The 15,520-nt window shown below is 44.2% G+C and overlaps 1 protein-coding gene across 1 annotated transcript in view; it reads left to right on the top strand.

Annotated features, from left to right (window-relative positions):
- Window positions 1-15,520, top strand: part of Dnah11 (dynein, axonemal, heavy chain 11) — a 316,147-nt gene that overhangs the window by 143,610 nt on the left and 157,017 nt on the right. The window contains exons 37-42 of the mRNA XM_087554982.1: window positions 4,151-4,243; window positions 5,835-6,029; window positions 7,782-7,859; window positions 10,439-10,571; window positions 12,582-12,709; window positions 13,936-14,084. Of these exons, the coding sequence (XP_087411108.1) occupies window positions 4,151-4,243; window positions 5,835-6,029; window positions 7,782-7,859; window positions 10,439-10,571; window positions 12,582-12,709; window positions 13,936-14,084 (776 nt within the window). The remainder of the gene's footprint in view (window positions 1-4,150; window positions 4,244-5,834; window positions 6,030-7,781; window positions 7,860-10,438; window positions 10,572-12,581; window positions 12,710-13,935; window positions 14,085-15,520) is intronic.

The raw sequence follows: 15,520 nt of genomic DNA, 5'->3' as shown, positions 1-15,520 counted from the left end.
TAGGGAAACGACACCCTTCATAATAGACCCAAATAATATAAAGTACCTCGGTGTGACTTTAACCAAGCAAGTAAAAGATCTGTACAATAAGAACTTCAAGACACTGAGGAAAGAAATTGAAGAAGACCTCAGAAGATGGAAAGATCTCCCATGCTCATGGATTGGCAGGATTAATATAGTAAAAATGGCCATTTTACCAAAAGCAATCTACAGATTCAATGCAATCCCCATCAAAATACCAATCCAATTCTTCAAAGAGTTAGACAGAACAATTTGCAAATTCATCTGGAATAACAAAAAACCCAGGATAGCTAAAGCTATCCTCAACAATAAAAGGACTTCAGGGGGAATCACTATCCCTGAACTCAAGCAGTATTACAGAGCAATAGTGATAAAAACTGCATGGTATTGGTACAGAGACAGACAGATAGACCAATGGAATAGAATTGAAGACCCAGAAATGAACCCACACACCTATGGTCACTTGATTTTTGACAAAGGAGCCAAAACCATCCAATGGAAAAAAGATAGCATTTTCAGCAAATGGTGCTGGTTCAACTGGAGAGCAACATGTAGAAGAATGCAGATCGATCCATGCTTATCACCCTGTACAAAGCTTAAGTCCAAGTGGATCAAGGACCTCCACATCAAACCAGACACACTCAAACTAATAGAAGAAAAACTAGGGAAACATCTGGAACACATGGGCACTGGAAAAAATTTCCTGAACAAAACACCAATGGCTTATGCTCTAAGATCAAGAATCGACAAATGGGATCTCATAAAACTGCAAAGCTTCTGTAAGGCAAAGGACACTGTGGTTAGGACAAAACGGCAACCAACAGATTGGGAAAAGATCTTTACCAATCCTACAACAGATAGAGGCCTTATATCCAAAATATACAAAGAACTCAAGAAGTTAGACCGCAGGGAAACAAATAACCCTATTAAAAAATGGGGTTCAGAGCTAAACAAAGAATTCACAGCTGAGGAATGCCGAATGGCTGAGAAACACCTAAAGAAATGTTCAACATCTTTAGTCATAAGGGAAATGCAAATCAAAACAACCCTGAGATTTCACCTCACACCAGTGCGATTGGCTAAGATCAAAAACTCAGGTGACAGCAGATGCTGGCGAGGATGTGGAGAAAGAGGAACACTCCTCCATTGTTGGTGGGATTGCAGACTGGTAAATCCATTCTGGAAATCAGTCTGGAGGTTCCTCAGAAAATTGGACATTGAACTGCCTGAGGATCCAGCTATACCTCTCTTGGGCATATACCCAAAAGATGCCTCAACATATAAAAGAGACACGTGCTCCACTATGTTCATCGCAGCCTTATTTATAATAGCCAGAAAATGGAAAGAACCCAGATGCCCTTCAACAGAGGAATGGATACAGAAAATGTGGTACATCTACACAATGGAATATTACTCAGCTATCAAAAACAACGAGTTTATGAAATTCGTAGGCAAATGGTTGGAACTGGAAAATATCATCCTGAGTGAGCTAACCCAATCACAGAAAGACATACATGGTATGCACTCATTGATAAGTGGCTATTAGCCCAAATGCTTGAATTACCCTAGATCCCTAGAACAAACGAAACTCAAGACGGATGATCAAAATGTGAATGCTTCACTCCTTCTTTAAATGAGGAAAAAGAATACCCTTGGCAGGGAAGGGAGAGGCAAAGATTAAAACAGAGACTGAAGGAACACCCATTCAGAGCCTGCCCCACATGTGGCCCATACATATACAGCCACCCAATTAGACAAGATGGATGAAGCAAAGAAGTGCAGACCGACAGGAGCCGGATGTAGATCGCTCCTGAGAGACACAGCCAGAATACAGCAAATACAGAGGCGAATGCCAGCAGCAAACCACTGAACTGAGAATAGGTCCTCTATTGAAGGAATCAGAGAAAGAACTGGAAGAGCTTGAAGGGGCTCGAGACCCCAAAAGTACAACAATGCCAAGCAACCAGAGCTTCCAGGGACTAAGCCACTACCTAAAGACTATACATGGACTGACCCTGGACTCTGACCTCATAGGTAGCAATGAATATCCTAGTAAGAGCACCAGTGGAAGGGGAAGCCCTGGGTCCTGCTAAGACTGAACCCCCAGTGAACTAGTCTATGGGGGGAGGGCGGCAATGGGGGGAGGGTTGGGAGGGGAACACCCATAAGGAAGGGGAGGGGGAGGGGGATGTTTGCCCGGAAACCGGGAAAGGAAATAACACTCGAAATGTATATAAGAAATACTCAAGTTAATAAAAAAAAAAATCATCTCAAGATTGCCAGTTGGGTAGTTATAGTCCTGGTTCCTATAGTTCATGGGTGTGGAAGTTCATGAAATAACCAAGTCTGGAGCTGACAGGTGGTGGGAGCTGGTGGGAGCTGGTGGGAGCTGAGCTTATCTTAACTTTATCTAGGTCACTTGGGACCAAACTCAAGAGGAAGGTGGGATACTAGGCATCAGGCAGGAAGAGAAGAGTTCTTATACTGAGTGCATGAGGAAAAAGAAAACCTAGCAAGAAAGGAGAGCTGGGTTATAAGCCCAACTCATTTCTGAGAGTGGAGAGTAATGTGAAGAATCTGAGACTGTTCCTGAACAAAGGAGTAAAGTTGGAAGATGGTAGAAGCACAAGGACAGTTTTCTAGGGTCAGGATTCATTGGATAAACCAGGAGAAGCAGTGAGGATTCAGTAGTCATCACAACATCTCAGTATTCAGGGGCTTCTCTACGAACAGAATCTACAGCCTCTGCAGCATGCTCTCCGGGAACATCACTTCTGCAAGGACTTGGCCATGACCCAGTCAGCCTCTGTGCCCCGCAGACGCGTGTCCATTCAGCCCTCATCTGCGTTTGTACTCGTGACTCCTACATGATCTCTGCCACGACCAGTGATAAGAAATGATTTTCCTGCTGACACTCTTCATGAGTCCAGGCATTTGTACCCCCCAAACAGATACACACCCGAGCAAACGCATTCTCCATGCACCCTTTACCTTCATTATCGGCATCACACATGAGTGTTTTTACTCCCGCTCTTATCTGCTTTTATTACCAACAGAAACGACGGCCAAGAGCTAATTTTGGTTTTATTATCCACAAATGGATGAAATGGCGTATTCAAGCATTTATCATTTCGGTGTTCACAAAGCATTTGTTCCCACATGAACAACTTTACCCCTGTATCCATCTGTAAAGTCGATGGCACTCTGTCTGCCTCTCTATAGCTGCTGCTACTGTTGAGGCTTGGAGGAGAGGTGACCTGCCCATAGGCATGACTGAGAAACATTTGGGAGAATTGTTACCATGAGGATGTGGATAGGGGGACAAGGGAGAGAATGTCAGTCACCCCAAATTAGTTGTTTTGGGGCCAAGACGGGTAGTGCACACCTTTAATCCCAGCAGAAACACTATCTCTGTGAGTTCGAGGCCAGCCTGGTCTCTGTAGCAAATTTCAGGATAGCCAGGGACACATAGTGAGATCCTGTTTCAGATATAGTCAGTCACTTTTGAAATCAGCTCATGGAATATGTGTTCACTGAGCACCTTACTGTAAAGCCAGACTCAGAAACTCTGCAGACTGAGATAGACAGGAAGTGACTCCACCTTCCAGGAGTGCAGGGGGCCAGTAGGATTCATGTGCAAGTCTCAGAGAGATGACAGCTCATAATAGAATTTTGTAACTTTTATTGTATTTAATGCCAGCCGTAGGGCAGAGTTATCTGAGTGACTGTAAGAACAGGTGACTAGATGTGAAAGGCTGGGATGCCGATAATAACGGTAAGGGGTACGTGTATGAAGGTTGGTGCGTAAAGGGAAGGGAACCTGGGACCAGTCCAGGTCTGAGCCATCTGCTTGATGGAAGAAAAGGAGCAGAGGTGAAGGGGGGGGGACTTGGACAAAAGCTGCAGTGAGAGGCTATAGAAAGACTCTGGAAAATGGCCAAAGGAAGTCAGACATGCACCCGGCAGATAAGATCTATAAACTTATTTTGCTTCCAGAATTAATTGTTGTAAATCTTTAGGAAGAAAAAAAGATGTGTCTATCTGAACTCTTTTGGTTTCCAGCTTTTACTTCTGGAAGGAAGATCTCATTCCATTTCTGAGGAAGACGTGCCTGTGCTTTTATTTTTAGGATCATTATGACTGGGGACTTCGTGCCATCAAGTCTGTCTTGGTTGTAGCCGGCTCCCTGAAACGAGGAGATAAAAATAGACCCGAAGACCAGGTACTGCAGTGCTAAAATGATGTTGCAGAGTGAGTGAATGGCTTCAGACCGACAGAGTATGTACCTGGCTGGGAAGGCACACGTAACCCCATCTATTAAAACATCTGTTCTTAATGCAGGCTATTTTAAGGTTGGTGTTTCTTTAAATGGTCACAGGTATTCCCGACCTCAGAGACGGGGATCTGGGAAGGAAAACATGATTTTATAAGTGCTTTTGAGATATCAACCACAAAAAAGTATTTTGACAGCTCTAATAGAATATTTTAGTCATCACTGTTTGATCTCCTTCGAGGGATGTGTAAGAGCCCTGATTAATAAAGTTGGGATATTCATCCTGAAAAAGGCAGTGAGCTCAAGTCAACCCAGTGGGGCACAGAACATCCACTGCTCGGGGAAGGCTTTGAGAGGAGAGACTGGCTCCGTGAGAGGCACAGCGGTTGTGAGGCCACTGGGAAGAGTTCTGCTCTCCTCCAGAGACTGCAGTGCGGACAGCACAGCGGACATCCTCTCTGCTGTGAGAGGGCAGCAGAACTCTACAAGTACGCATGGCCGCGTATCCTGAAACATCGGGTAAAATTAGATCTATCTAGAATGTTCTTTTTTTATGGTAAGGAACACTGTTCATCTTCTAAAAGAAGACAGTATTTCTCTTCTTGGTCTCTGCTCAGGGTTAGCCAACATTTTCTTCACCCCTTTATTCTGCCCGGTGGTGAGTGAAGATAGAGCATGTAGCTCTCTCTATAACTCACTCTGATGTTTGAGTTACTGCTTTTAAAGCCTAAAATCCAGTTTGGTTTCTAGCCAATGTAAAACCAAAGCCCAAATCGAAAGTATTTGTATTTATGATCCTGCAATTGCAGAGAGCTTTAAGCAATGTGATCTGATTGGCCAGTTCAATCTAGAATCTGAGTTTGGTGAAGGCAAGAGATTGGTGCAGAGGTATTCTGAAGACCAGAACAGCCTCCCAGGGAAGAAGCAGGTCTCCTTGCTTATCTTATTCTGAGGCCCATGTGTGGTCACCTTGCTTGTTCCACTAACCTGAAAGTGTTTGCCTCCCTGTGGACAGAGAACAGTGTTCTCATATTAGATTTAGATGTGAAGGTTGAGAATGTGTTGTTGTGGGCCTGGAGAGATGTTGTAGCAGTTAGGTGCAACAGTTAAGAGCATGCTCTGCTCTTCTAGAAGACCTGAGATTGAATTCTGTTACCCAGGGTGGGCAGCTCACATTTATCTGTAACTCTAGCTCCAGGGTCTTCTGCCTTCTGTGGGGACACACACACACACACACACACACACACACACACACACACACACACACACTAAATAAAAGCAAATCCTTTTTAAATGTGTTAGCTCAGCGGGTATTTACTAAATGTTGAAAAGTTACACTTAATTTTGGATGGTATACAACATAAAAATTGCACATATACACATCATATTAACACACGATGCTTCAACATAGCATGTATCGTGTAGTGCTTACATCCGGTTAAGCATCTATCTCTCAAACATCAGTTGTTTATTTGTGGTTATAGTGTTTGAAATACACTGTGTCGCCTTCGGATTCAGTGTCTTCTGTCTGCTTTCCTAGGTGCTCATGAGAGCATTGCGAGACTTCAATATGCCTAAAATTGTAACTGATGATGTCCCAGTGTTCCTGGGCCTGGTTAGCGACCTATTTCCAGCCTTGGATGTGCCTCGGCAGAGGAAACCACACTTTGAACAGATGGTCAAGCAGTCTACCCTGGAACTCCGCTTGCAGCCTGAGGAGAGCTTCATCCTCAAAGTAAAAGATATGTTACTCTTGATGGCAGGTGGTGGGGTTGGTAGTCCAAGTAACTTCCTGAGTGTTATTTATCCAAAACATTAACTACATTGCATGGCTTTAATATGATCTTATTAAATACTTTCAAGCATTTGATACAATAGTCAGCTAAGAAACACCTAAGTAAATGCTTTGATAACTAGTCTCTATCACCGAGGGCTTAAAAACATAGACATGACTGTCATGACTCTAAATGTAACAATACTTTTAGCTAATTATAAAACTTCTGGGTAACACGCACCAAAACTGTATTGTGTTCTCTCTTCTCCAATCCATGTATAATGAAATTAAAATCATTGGTTATCTTGTTGGGGAGTCATGTCAGCTCTGAGGAAGGGACTGTCTGACTTGTACAAAGCTGTGCCCAGGCAAGGCTGCATTGGGGTCAGTGAACACATGGCCAACAATGCGTGAAAAGTCTGCGTTTCAGATACTTTGTGTGATGTGAGCCATCACTCCCCTGTAGCCAATGATTGCTATTCCTCATTTCTGCTCAAAACTCTGTGAAGAGTCATTGATTTTGTAAGTAACTCCCCCTGCCATGTACCAAGTATCATATAGAGTTATGAAATAGGGGCTAGGGAGATGGCTCAGTGATCGAGCATGAGCACAGGAGAACAAGCATGAGGACAGGAGAACCTGGACTTGAATTCCCCAATCCATATGAAGCCATGTGCAGCTGTATGTGTTTCTCACCTCAGTGTAGAGACAGATAGATTCAGGCACCTCATTGTTCTCTAGACAACAAGGTAAAGAACGAGAGAGCAGGGAATTCAGCATTAATCTCGGACCTTCACACATACATGCACATGTGTGCTGCATAAGTGGTGCTGATGATGCTGAAGATGACAATGACAATGACAGTGGTGATGACAATGACAGTGATAATGATGGTGACAGTGACAGTGATGATGATGACAGTGATGATGGTGATTATGATGACAATGATGGTGACTATGATAATGACAGAGATGATGACAGTGGTGGTGGTGATGGTGACAATGACAGTGCTGATGACAATGACAATGATGACAGTGATGATGACAACGATAGTGACAATGACAGTGGTAATGATGACAATGACAATGGAGATGGTAATGATGACAATGGCAGTGGTGATGATGGTGACAATGACAGTGATGATGATGCTGACAATGATGGTGGTGATGATATGACAATGATAGTGCTGATGACAATGAAAATGATGACAGTGATGATGATGACAGCAACAATGGAGATGATAATGATAATGATGACAGTGATGGTGACACTGGCAGTGGTGATGATGATGGTGACAGTGATGATGATGATGACAATAATAATGGTAATGACAATGACAGTGATGATAATGATGATGACAGAGATGATGACAATGCCAGTGGTAATGATGATGGTGACAGTGATGATGATGATGACAATAATAATGGTAATGACAATGACAGTGATGATAATGATGATGACAGAGATGATGACAATGCCAATGGTAATGATGACAATGATGAGGACGGCAGTGGTGATGATGATGATGACAACAATGACTTCCTATTACTCTTATGTCTGCTTTTTATGTGGGAAATCTCTAAGAAGCTGTGCTATGGACTTAGTCTGTTCTCCCACATGTCAGTGGGACCTAAGTAGTGGGAGCTAAAGTGAATGAGACGTCTTTCGGCCACTCGGTCATGAAAGGCCTAAGTGACAACTGTCTGTGTGCAGGTTGTCCAGCTTGAGGAGCTGCTGGCCGTGCGGCACTCCATCTTTGTGGTTGGAAATGCAGGCACAGGAAAGAGTAAGGTAGGAGAACTCATGCTGTGCCTTTCAGCTTCGGAGGACTCTTCTCCGGAGGGCACGATTTTCAGTGTGGCTTAGTGGGGTCCCTTAGGGTGAAGCTGCAATAATGTTGAGCTTGAGTCTGAAATCTATGGCTGCCATTTGATCATGTAACACTGTTCCTTTTATATCTAGTGAAGGTAAAACAGAACATTGTTTGCATGTTCCATTACGCACACACACACGCGCGCGCGCACACACACACACACACACACACACCACACAAAGAATATACATCCCACATCATGCACACACCATATACACCCCACTCCACACACACTAAACCACATATTATACCACACCACATACACACACACACACATACACACACACACACACACACTACATCACACCACACATACAAAAACACATACCATACACAGAGAGAGACAGAGACAGAGTGACAGACAAACAGAGACAGACAGAGACAGAGACAGAGACAGACAGAGACAGAAAGACATAGATAGAGAGACAGAGAGACAGACATAGAGACAGAGATAGAGACAGAGAGAATGAGAGAATGTGTGTGTGTGTGTGTGTGTGTGTGAGAGAGAGAGAGAGAGAGAGAGAGAGAGAGCAAGAGAGAGAGAGAGAGAGAGAGAGAGAGAGAGAGAGCGCAATAATAGGCTTATCCAGAAACTAGGATTTCCACACAAAACCAGGAGAATTCTGCCAGCATATTCAGGCTGGCACCTGCACGCTCACACCTGGCCTCTTCACCAAGGGTGAGACGGTTGTTCAGAGCGAGTGAGCTACCTGGCTTGCAGGATGTGATGAGCACTGCCCACCTTGATCAAAACTACCTTCTCACCTCTTTTGGGCCATCATAAATTCTCCTTCCATATCATTAAGGAAACAAGTGCAAATATTTCCCCTCATTATTCCTTCAGAGGTTGAGCCTTCCTTGGCCTCAAAACAAAGCCTGGAAAGAAAAGAGATGGCAACACCCACATTTCTGAGGTCCCTATTGTGTGCTGGGCTGGTGCATTGTATGGCTTTCTCTGCTGTGATGGGAAGCTCTAGGTATTGTTAAGCCCCATTTTTAGTTCACTGCTTGCTTCTGTTTGGCCTTCCTGACTGTCCTGACAGCACTCTTATTTTCTTGGTTGGCAGACGGTATTTGCAGAGCTGTGTGCCTTCCCATTCAGGATGCTTGGGTATAAACACACTTGGTGGCCAACAACTAAAAATAATCGCAGTGGCATACGAGTTCTGGAGCGTGGCTGCACACAGCACTTGCCAGTCCTCAGAGCTGAACCCAAAGGGAAACAGTCGTCCAGGGAGGCTCTGTGTGGAGATTCTTTTTCCCTTGTGAAAAATGTTATCATCGTAATATTAAAGTAGACTACGGATAGACCTATAATTACTTTGTTAGTATAACTTTCAGATGTAGGCCATGGTTCGTGGAAGGATAGAATTAAATTCTGAAATTTCTGGGAGATTAATGGTTTCCAAAAATATAAGCTGCATGTTCCTGAGGTACTTCATTTCTTTCCCTTACTCTTCACCTAGTCAACACATGCTTAGGCTGATAAGAGCAGGACTGTGTTCTTTACCCACTCACCACCCTGAAGTAGTTGGCATTTTTTAAAATCAGCCCTTCACAACACCTAGCATTGGTGAGGATGATACACATTGGAAACAACATCCTTGCTTTCAAGGGACAGTGAAGGTCAGCCAGGGCAGACATTTGGGTCAGTTAAATAGATACATACCTAGTGAGTTGCAATTCTAAGGTCATCTTCCTCCAGCTTCTTTTGTTGATAAGCTAGCCTCCAAGCACCAGTGACACTATAGAGTGAGTATCTGCCTAGATACACACCATCCAGGGTACTGACATATGTTGAGCAGTACCCTTAGCCTCTGCCTGCTAGATGCCCAGCAGTACTACAGCTCTAGTTTCCACATCTCAAAACCATGTTTTACAAAGGTTCACTCACTGCTGTGTCAGTGGGTCTTGAAGACTGTCTAGGCCAGCATTGTCATCTTCAAGTCTTTTTTAGTAATGCACACTACACTATGGGTCCTCCTCCTGCCTACTAAGTGAGAAGCTCTGGGAGGGCGTCAGCAATCATGCTGACAGACTCCAGACAATTCTGAGTTAGGCTAAGAAATGCTAGCGCTGTGACCTCATAAGCAGGAATTCTTACACATGTGTATGCATAGTTAAAGATCTTGAACTCACTTTGTATATACAGAGCTCAAACTCATTCTGTGTGCATACAGAATTCAACTCAAGCTCACACTATGCACACATAGATCTCAAACTCAAACTCATTCTGTGTACATAGCTAAAAATTTAACTGAAAAAGCAGTTTCCTCTAGTCTGAATGCCTCTGGGAATCAGGTGAGCTAATTCTGTCATCCTGAGCATCTGTGGGACTAAGTTTTACAAGATAAGGAAATGGCCAAGTTTCCCAGTTTCTGCATCGCTCTAGACAACGGATATTGAGAAGTGTGTGGTGAATTAGGAGAATTCTTTATTTTCCACTGTCCACAGGCCAACTTTACATAGTTTTTTTTTTTTGGTTCACTTTTCTCAGATTTTGAGAACACTGAACAGAACATATGTTAACATGAAACAGAAGCCTGTTTGGAATGACTTAAACCCCAAGGCTGTGACAACGGATGAACTCTTTGGTTTCATTCATCATGCTACCCGAGAATGGAAAGATGGCAAGTGTTCTCCCTCTTTTGAAGTGCTGAAGATTCTATTCTCTCTCTCTCTCTCTCTCTCTCTCTCTCTCTCTCTCTCTCTCTCTCCCCCCCTCTCTCTCTCATAGTCACAAATTGACAGTGCGTTATCATGATCAAAGTTGGGGCTGACAACAATGATCTGCTGAAAGCAAGGTTTAAGGAGCACTTGATTACATGTGACAGATTCTTGCTCAGTGCTGTGCATTTTACCCACACCAGTGATGGCAGGGGTCCTTAGAAACCAGGGAGAAATCAACACAAATGCTCCATTTCTAAAGTTCCTGATATGAGGCACTGGCTGAATTTAAGTGAGCATTACAGTATGGGGGACACTGATTGTATTCAGGCCTGCATCACAGTTGTTGGGCACAGAAGGCAGTGAGTCATGCTTCCTGCCTGGAGACTCTGGAATTGAAAACATTTTAGGCATAAATTTAGGGGTTTAGAATATTTGAGATACTTGATTTTGGGGTTAGGAATGTCCAGCCAGTGAACCCAATAAGAGTGGTAATATGCTTTGAAGTATGACTTGTCTGGTATTCTCCTCCTGCTTACCTTGGGGCCACTGCTGAGCTGACGGGTATGTTTTGCCACCGAGAGTCTGATTTTCTTGAAGGATCATGGCAGGGACAAAGTCATCAGCATTATATGGGAAACGTGTGAAGACGGCTTAGATTGAGAACCCTTAGAAAAGCTGGTGGCTTTCATGGTGTCTGATTTTACTAACCGCTGTTCCTTTGTTTTGGGTTTTGGGTTTTGTTTTTTATTGTTTTTTTTTTTTTGTTTCTTTGTTTGTTTGTTTGAGGCACAGTTTCTCTGTGTAACATCCCTGACTGCCCTGGAAATCCCTTTTTAGACCAGGTTGGCCTCAAACTCACAGAGATCTACCTGCCTCTGTCTCCCGAGCCCCGCCGTGGGTCTCTGTGAGTTCATAGAGGAATTCTCCATGTGTCCACTGACACATGTTTGCTCAGTGTGTTTTGCTAGAGTTGAAAAAGTCAGCCCCTATGGAATGCCCCCAGAATGCACAGCATTCAGATATGGGAAAACTGCAAACAAGACTGTAGAATGAGACACTTCTCCGCACCTCATGTCATGGCAGTCTGGCGTCACTCTCATGACTGCAAAGAAAATGGACAGCACTTTGTAGCATGGGCTTTCAAAATTTAAACTTTGAATAATGTAATAGGAAAAATAGAGGTGAAATATGGTAGGCAGTCTAAGATAGATACTGCACATATGTATGTGGAAGAGGATAATGTCTTACTGTACCTTTCTAGTCTGTGTTCATTACCATCTATAAACCTCAGAATGGGTCTTCAAGAAAGGCATTTTCCTCTCCTGGGAGGTGGAGCTTGCCTGTTAGTAAGTTGTAGAGCTAACAGGATCTGGAGCCCATCTAAGAGAGGTCAGAAAGGGGGCATCGTGTGCCACTTGTGAGAAAGAGGTAACAACTTCCTTTTTTTTTCTTTTTTAATTTACATTTCAAATGTTATCCCCTTTCCCAGTTTCCCAGTCCATAAGCCCCTTATCCCATCCCCCTACCCCTTTCTTCTATGAGGGTGTTCCCCCTCCCATCCACTCTGCCTCCCTGTCCTGACATTCCCCTATACTGGAAGGTCCAGCATTGTCAGGAGCAAGGGTTTCTCCTCCCATTAGTGCCCAACTAGGCCATCCTCCGCTACATATGCAGCAGACCCATGGCTTCAGCTGCATATGTAGCGGAGGATGGCCTAGTTGGTCTGTCCCATGGTGGTTTCGTTCCTGGGAGCTCTGGTTGGTTGGCATTGTTCTTATGGGATTGCAAACCCCTTCAGCTCCTTCAATCCTTTCTCTAATTCCTCCAACGGGGGTCCTGTTCTCAGTTCAATGGTTGGCTGTGAGCATCCGCCTCTTTATTTGTCATGCTCTAAGGGACTTCGAAGGAAAACATGTTTTAGAAACAAACAACCCTCGAATGCATTTGCATTGTCTGCTCCCACTTTGCAGGTCTCCTCTCGTCCATTCTGAGAGAGCAGGCAAATCTCACACATGATGGGCCAACCTGGATAGTCCTGGATGGTGATATTGACCCACTGTGGATCGAGTCCTTGAACACGGTCATGGATGATAACAAGGTGAATGATACTCCGGGGTTGAGAGCGCTGTTCACCTGCTGATGTCTATAATCTCCCATGATCCTCAATGCACTATTTCTTATGTAGTCATTCTTTTTGATGAATGATATTTCCCTCAGAGTTCATAGCTTAAAATTTGGGGGGAATATGTTTACCTCGCCTCTAAATTGAATTACCATTCATAAAAGTTAGGTACATAGATAAGAATTTGGTTTATCTGTTTTATTGTTTTCTAAGAGGCAGGCATTAAATTCGTATATCTTTCATGGTCAGATTAAATATTGGTACTGAGAAAACAAAAGAATTAGTTTGTGCCGTATGATCACTAATGAAACCAGGCAATGCAAATTAAGTTGTCTCATGGCTACAGATTGTGTTTAAATGTTTTCCCAAACATGTTCTGTGGTTGTCCTGGGAACAGCAAAGACAAAAGGCCCTATGTGATACCAAAAAGGGAATCCGAGGCCTGTAGTTGGGGCAGAGAGAGAGATCAGGAACCAACACTACTCCCAGGTAGCATCAGTGGCCACTGATTTCTGAATGAAGACATTGTTTATCAGAAAACAGAGGTTGAAGCCTATGTACCTGTAGGGAGCGGCTAAAGATGGCTCCGACATCCGGTGGTCGTTAGTGATAAACACCTGCAATGTGCATGTGTTGGCATTTCTCCGGCAGTTATCAGACTGGAGTGATATTCATGCTAATAAGGTATTTCATACTCCACCAATCCCCAGAGGACAAGTTTACAGCCACAGCCTGTCTTGTATTTAAGGCGAGTGCCTTTGTTCCCCGGGGTCCCCTGTATCAAGAATGAGGTGTTCCTACAATAAAGGCTGTTGAGAAGAATCCAACGGTGTTGCGTCTTCCTTGCTGGATGAGATGGGCGCATCATGTACCTATATGAGAGACAACAGGACACTTGGGAACTACAGTGTTGCACATTCTCAGTTGTGGAATTCAGCTTTTACAAGAGTCCACTTACATTTGGGTTAGTAACAGTTCCTATGGCTACTGGAGGCTGGGCCATCATGAGCCTGTAAGGCAATTTTATTCCTTAAGGATTCGGCCAGAGTGCCTCCACGTGGGCTCAGATGTGAATTCAGGTGAGTCCACCTGTGGCTGTCCTATTAGGGGTGTCACTAGCTGTGATGGTCTGTTGGCTGCTGTTCCAGCTCCTGGTGGTAGTTCTCCTTTGGTAACCACCAACCACATGCCGCTCATTGTAGGTGCTGACCCTCGCCAGCAATGAACGAGTGGCCCTCACACCCTCCATGAGGCTTCTGTTTGAGACCCACCACCTACAGACAGCCACACCAGCCACGGTCTCCAGAGCTGGCATTTTGTATGTGAACCCGCAGGACCTGGGCTGGAACCCGTAAGCATTTCTTCTCTTCTTATGTGTTTTTGTTATGAAGATGTGTGTGGCATAAACGCTGCTGTACCGCCGTCGGTGAGGGCAAAGCTGGGTGGCAGAGTGTGTGTTGACTCTACTGCTCCACCCGCACCATCCACCTGCAGCGCTTGACGAAAGCTCTGTGCAGGAGCAGAAATAATCCCCATTCTGCCCTCACTTAAGTTCTTGGCTGCCTTCTTCCTGATTCTGGCCCATGAGCTTGAGCACTTTAGGTAGCTTATAGAAATAAAGGGTGTATTTACTCTTCCCCACTGTCTGACTTCCCTTAGTGTCTTCAAGGTCAGTTTACGCACGTGGTTGGGCTTATCCATTTGTCTCTTGATGGACATGTAGGCTGCCCCCGCCTTTCAGCTGTTATGAAATGATGCTCTGAATAAGGCATACAGACACAAATTACTCTTCTGGGACCAGCCTCAGCCCCTTGGAGATAGCCCCAAGATTTCTGGATCAGATGCTAATGCAGCTTTTGATCCTTAAGGACTGGATACCATGTTTAACTAGAGTGGCTGTGCCACATTACCTTCCTCCCAGTACCACACAAGAGGATGCTGGGATCCTCTAGGGTATTCTGTACCCTTAGTTTTCCTCACTGCCTGTTTTTCTAGGATCCTCACTGAGAGGTATGCGGTGGTATCTCTCTGAGGCAGTGTTTCTCTGGTGTCTGTACCATAGTGTGAATCTTCATGTGCGTGCTGTTTGTAGGCCTGTGGGGAAAGGTCTATACAACTCCAGTGTTCATTCCTTTAATCAGCTGTTCTTACATTTTATTTATTTATTTTAATCTCAGTTAAAAGGATTTGAAGAAGGTGTTACCAATGTAATACTCCTTACATTAACTCAGAGATAATTAAATTAGAACCCAGGTATCTAAGTAATTTTTACTTACGTATGACCTTGATCAAATGCTTTGAAAATAATTGACACTCGGTAGGTATGTGTTGAATCAGTGGACAGATAATGCCTTATTTGAAGCTCTTAGACAAATCATGAGCACTTGCACGTCTGTGTATGAAATATGTACATGTATTTGGACGACAGAGATGCCTCATTCAGAGCACGGGTTTCATATCTCAGTTGCTGAGTAGTTCCATGCCCCACAGTGTTCTCACTCTGCACAGTACGAACGTCCGAGCTGAGCAGGTAACCACCTGCTCCTGCCCTCCATTGACACGTCTACCCAGCTTCTTCATATGGTGTCTCTGCCCCAGATGCTGTCCCATGTGACCACATAGCTGGGCTCCCTGCCCTCTGGCTTCTGGTTCCTTTGGCTCATGAAGAACCTTGTCAGGAAGTGAGAGGGAGAGATGAGAGCAAACGCAGGCTACTTCTTTCCTGATCCTTCCCTGACTCAGTCATGTCATGATGGCTGTGGACCTCAACTCGGGCAGTAGGTCTTC

Source organism: Rattus norvegicus, chromosome 6, assembly GCF_021556685.1.
Source record: "Rattus norvegicus strain SHRSP/BbbUtx chromosome 6, alternate assembly SHRSP_T2T, whole genome shotgun sequence".
In the NCBI taxonomy this organism is placed as follows: domain Eukaryota; kingdom Metazoa; phylum Chordata; class Mammalia; order Rodentia; family Muridae; genus Rattus; species Rattus norvegicus.
Note: the sequence above shows the minus strand (reverse complement) of the source record. Positions and strands in the feature narration are given on the sequence as shown.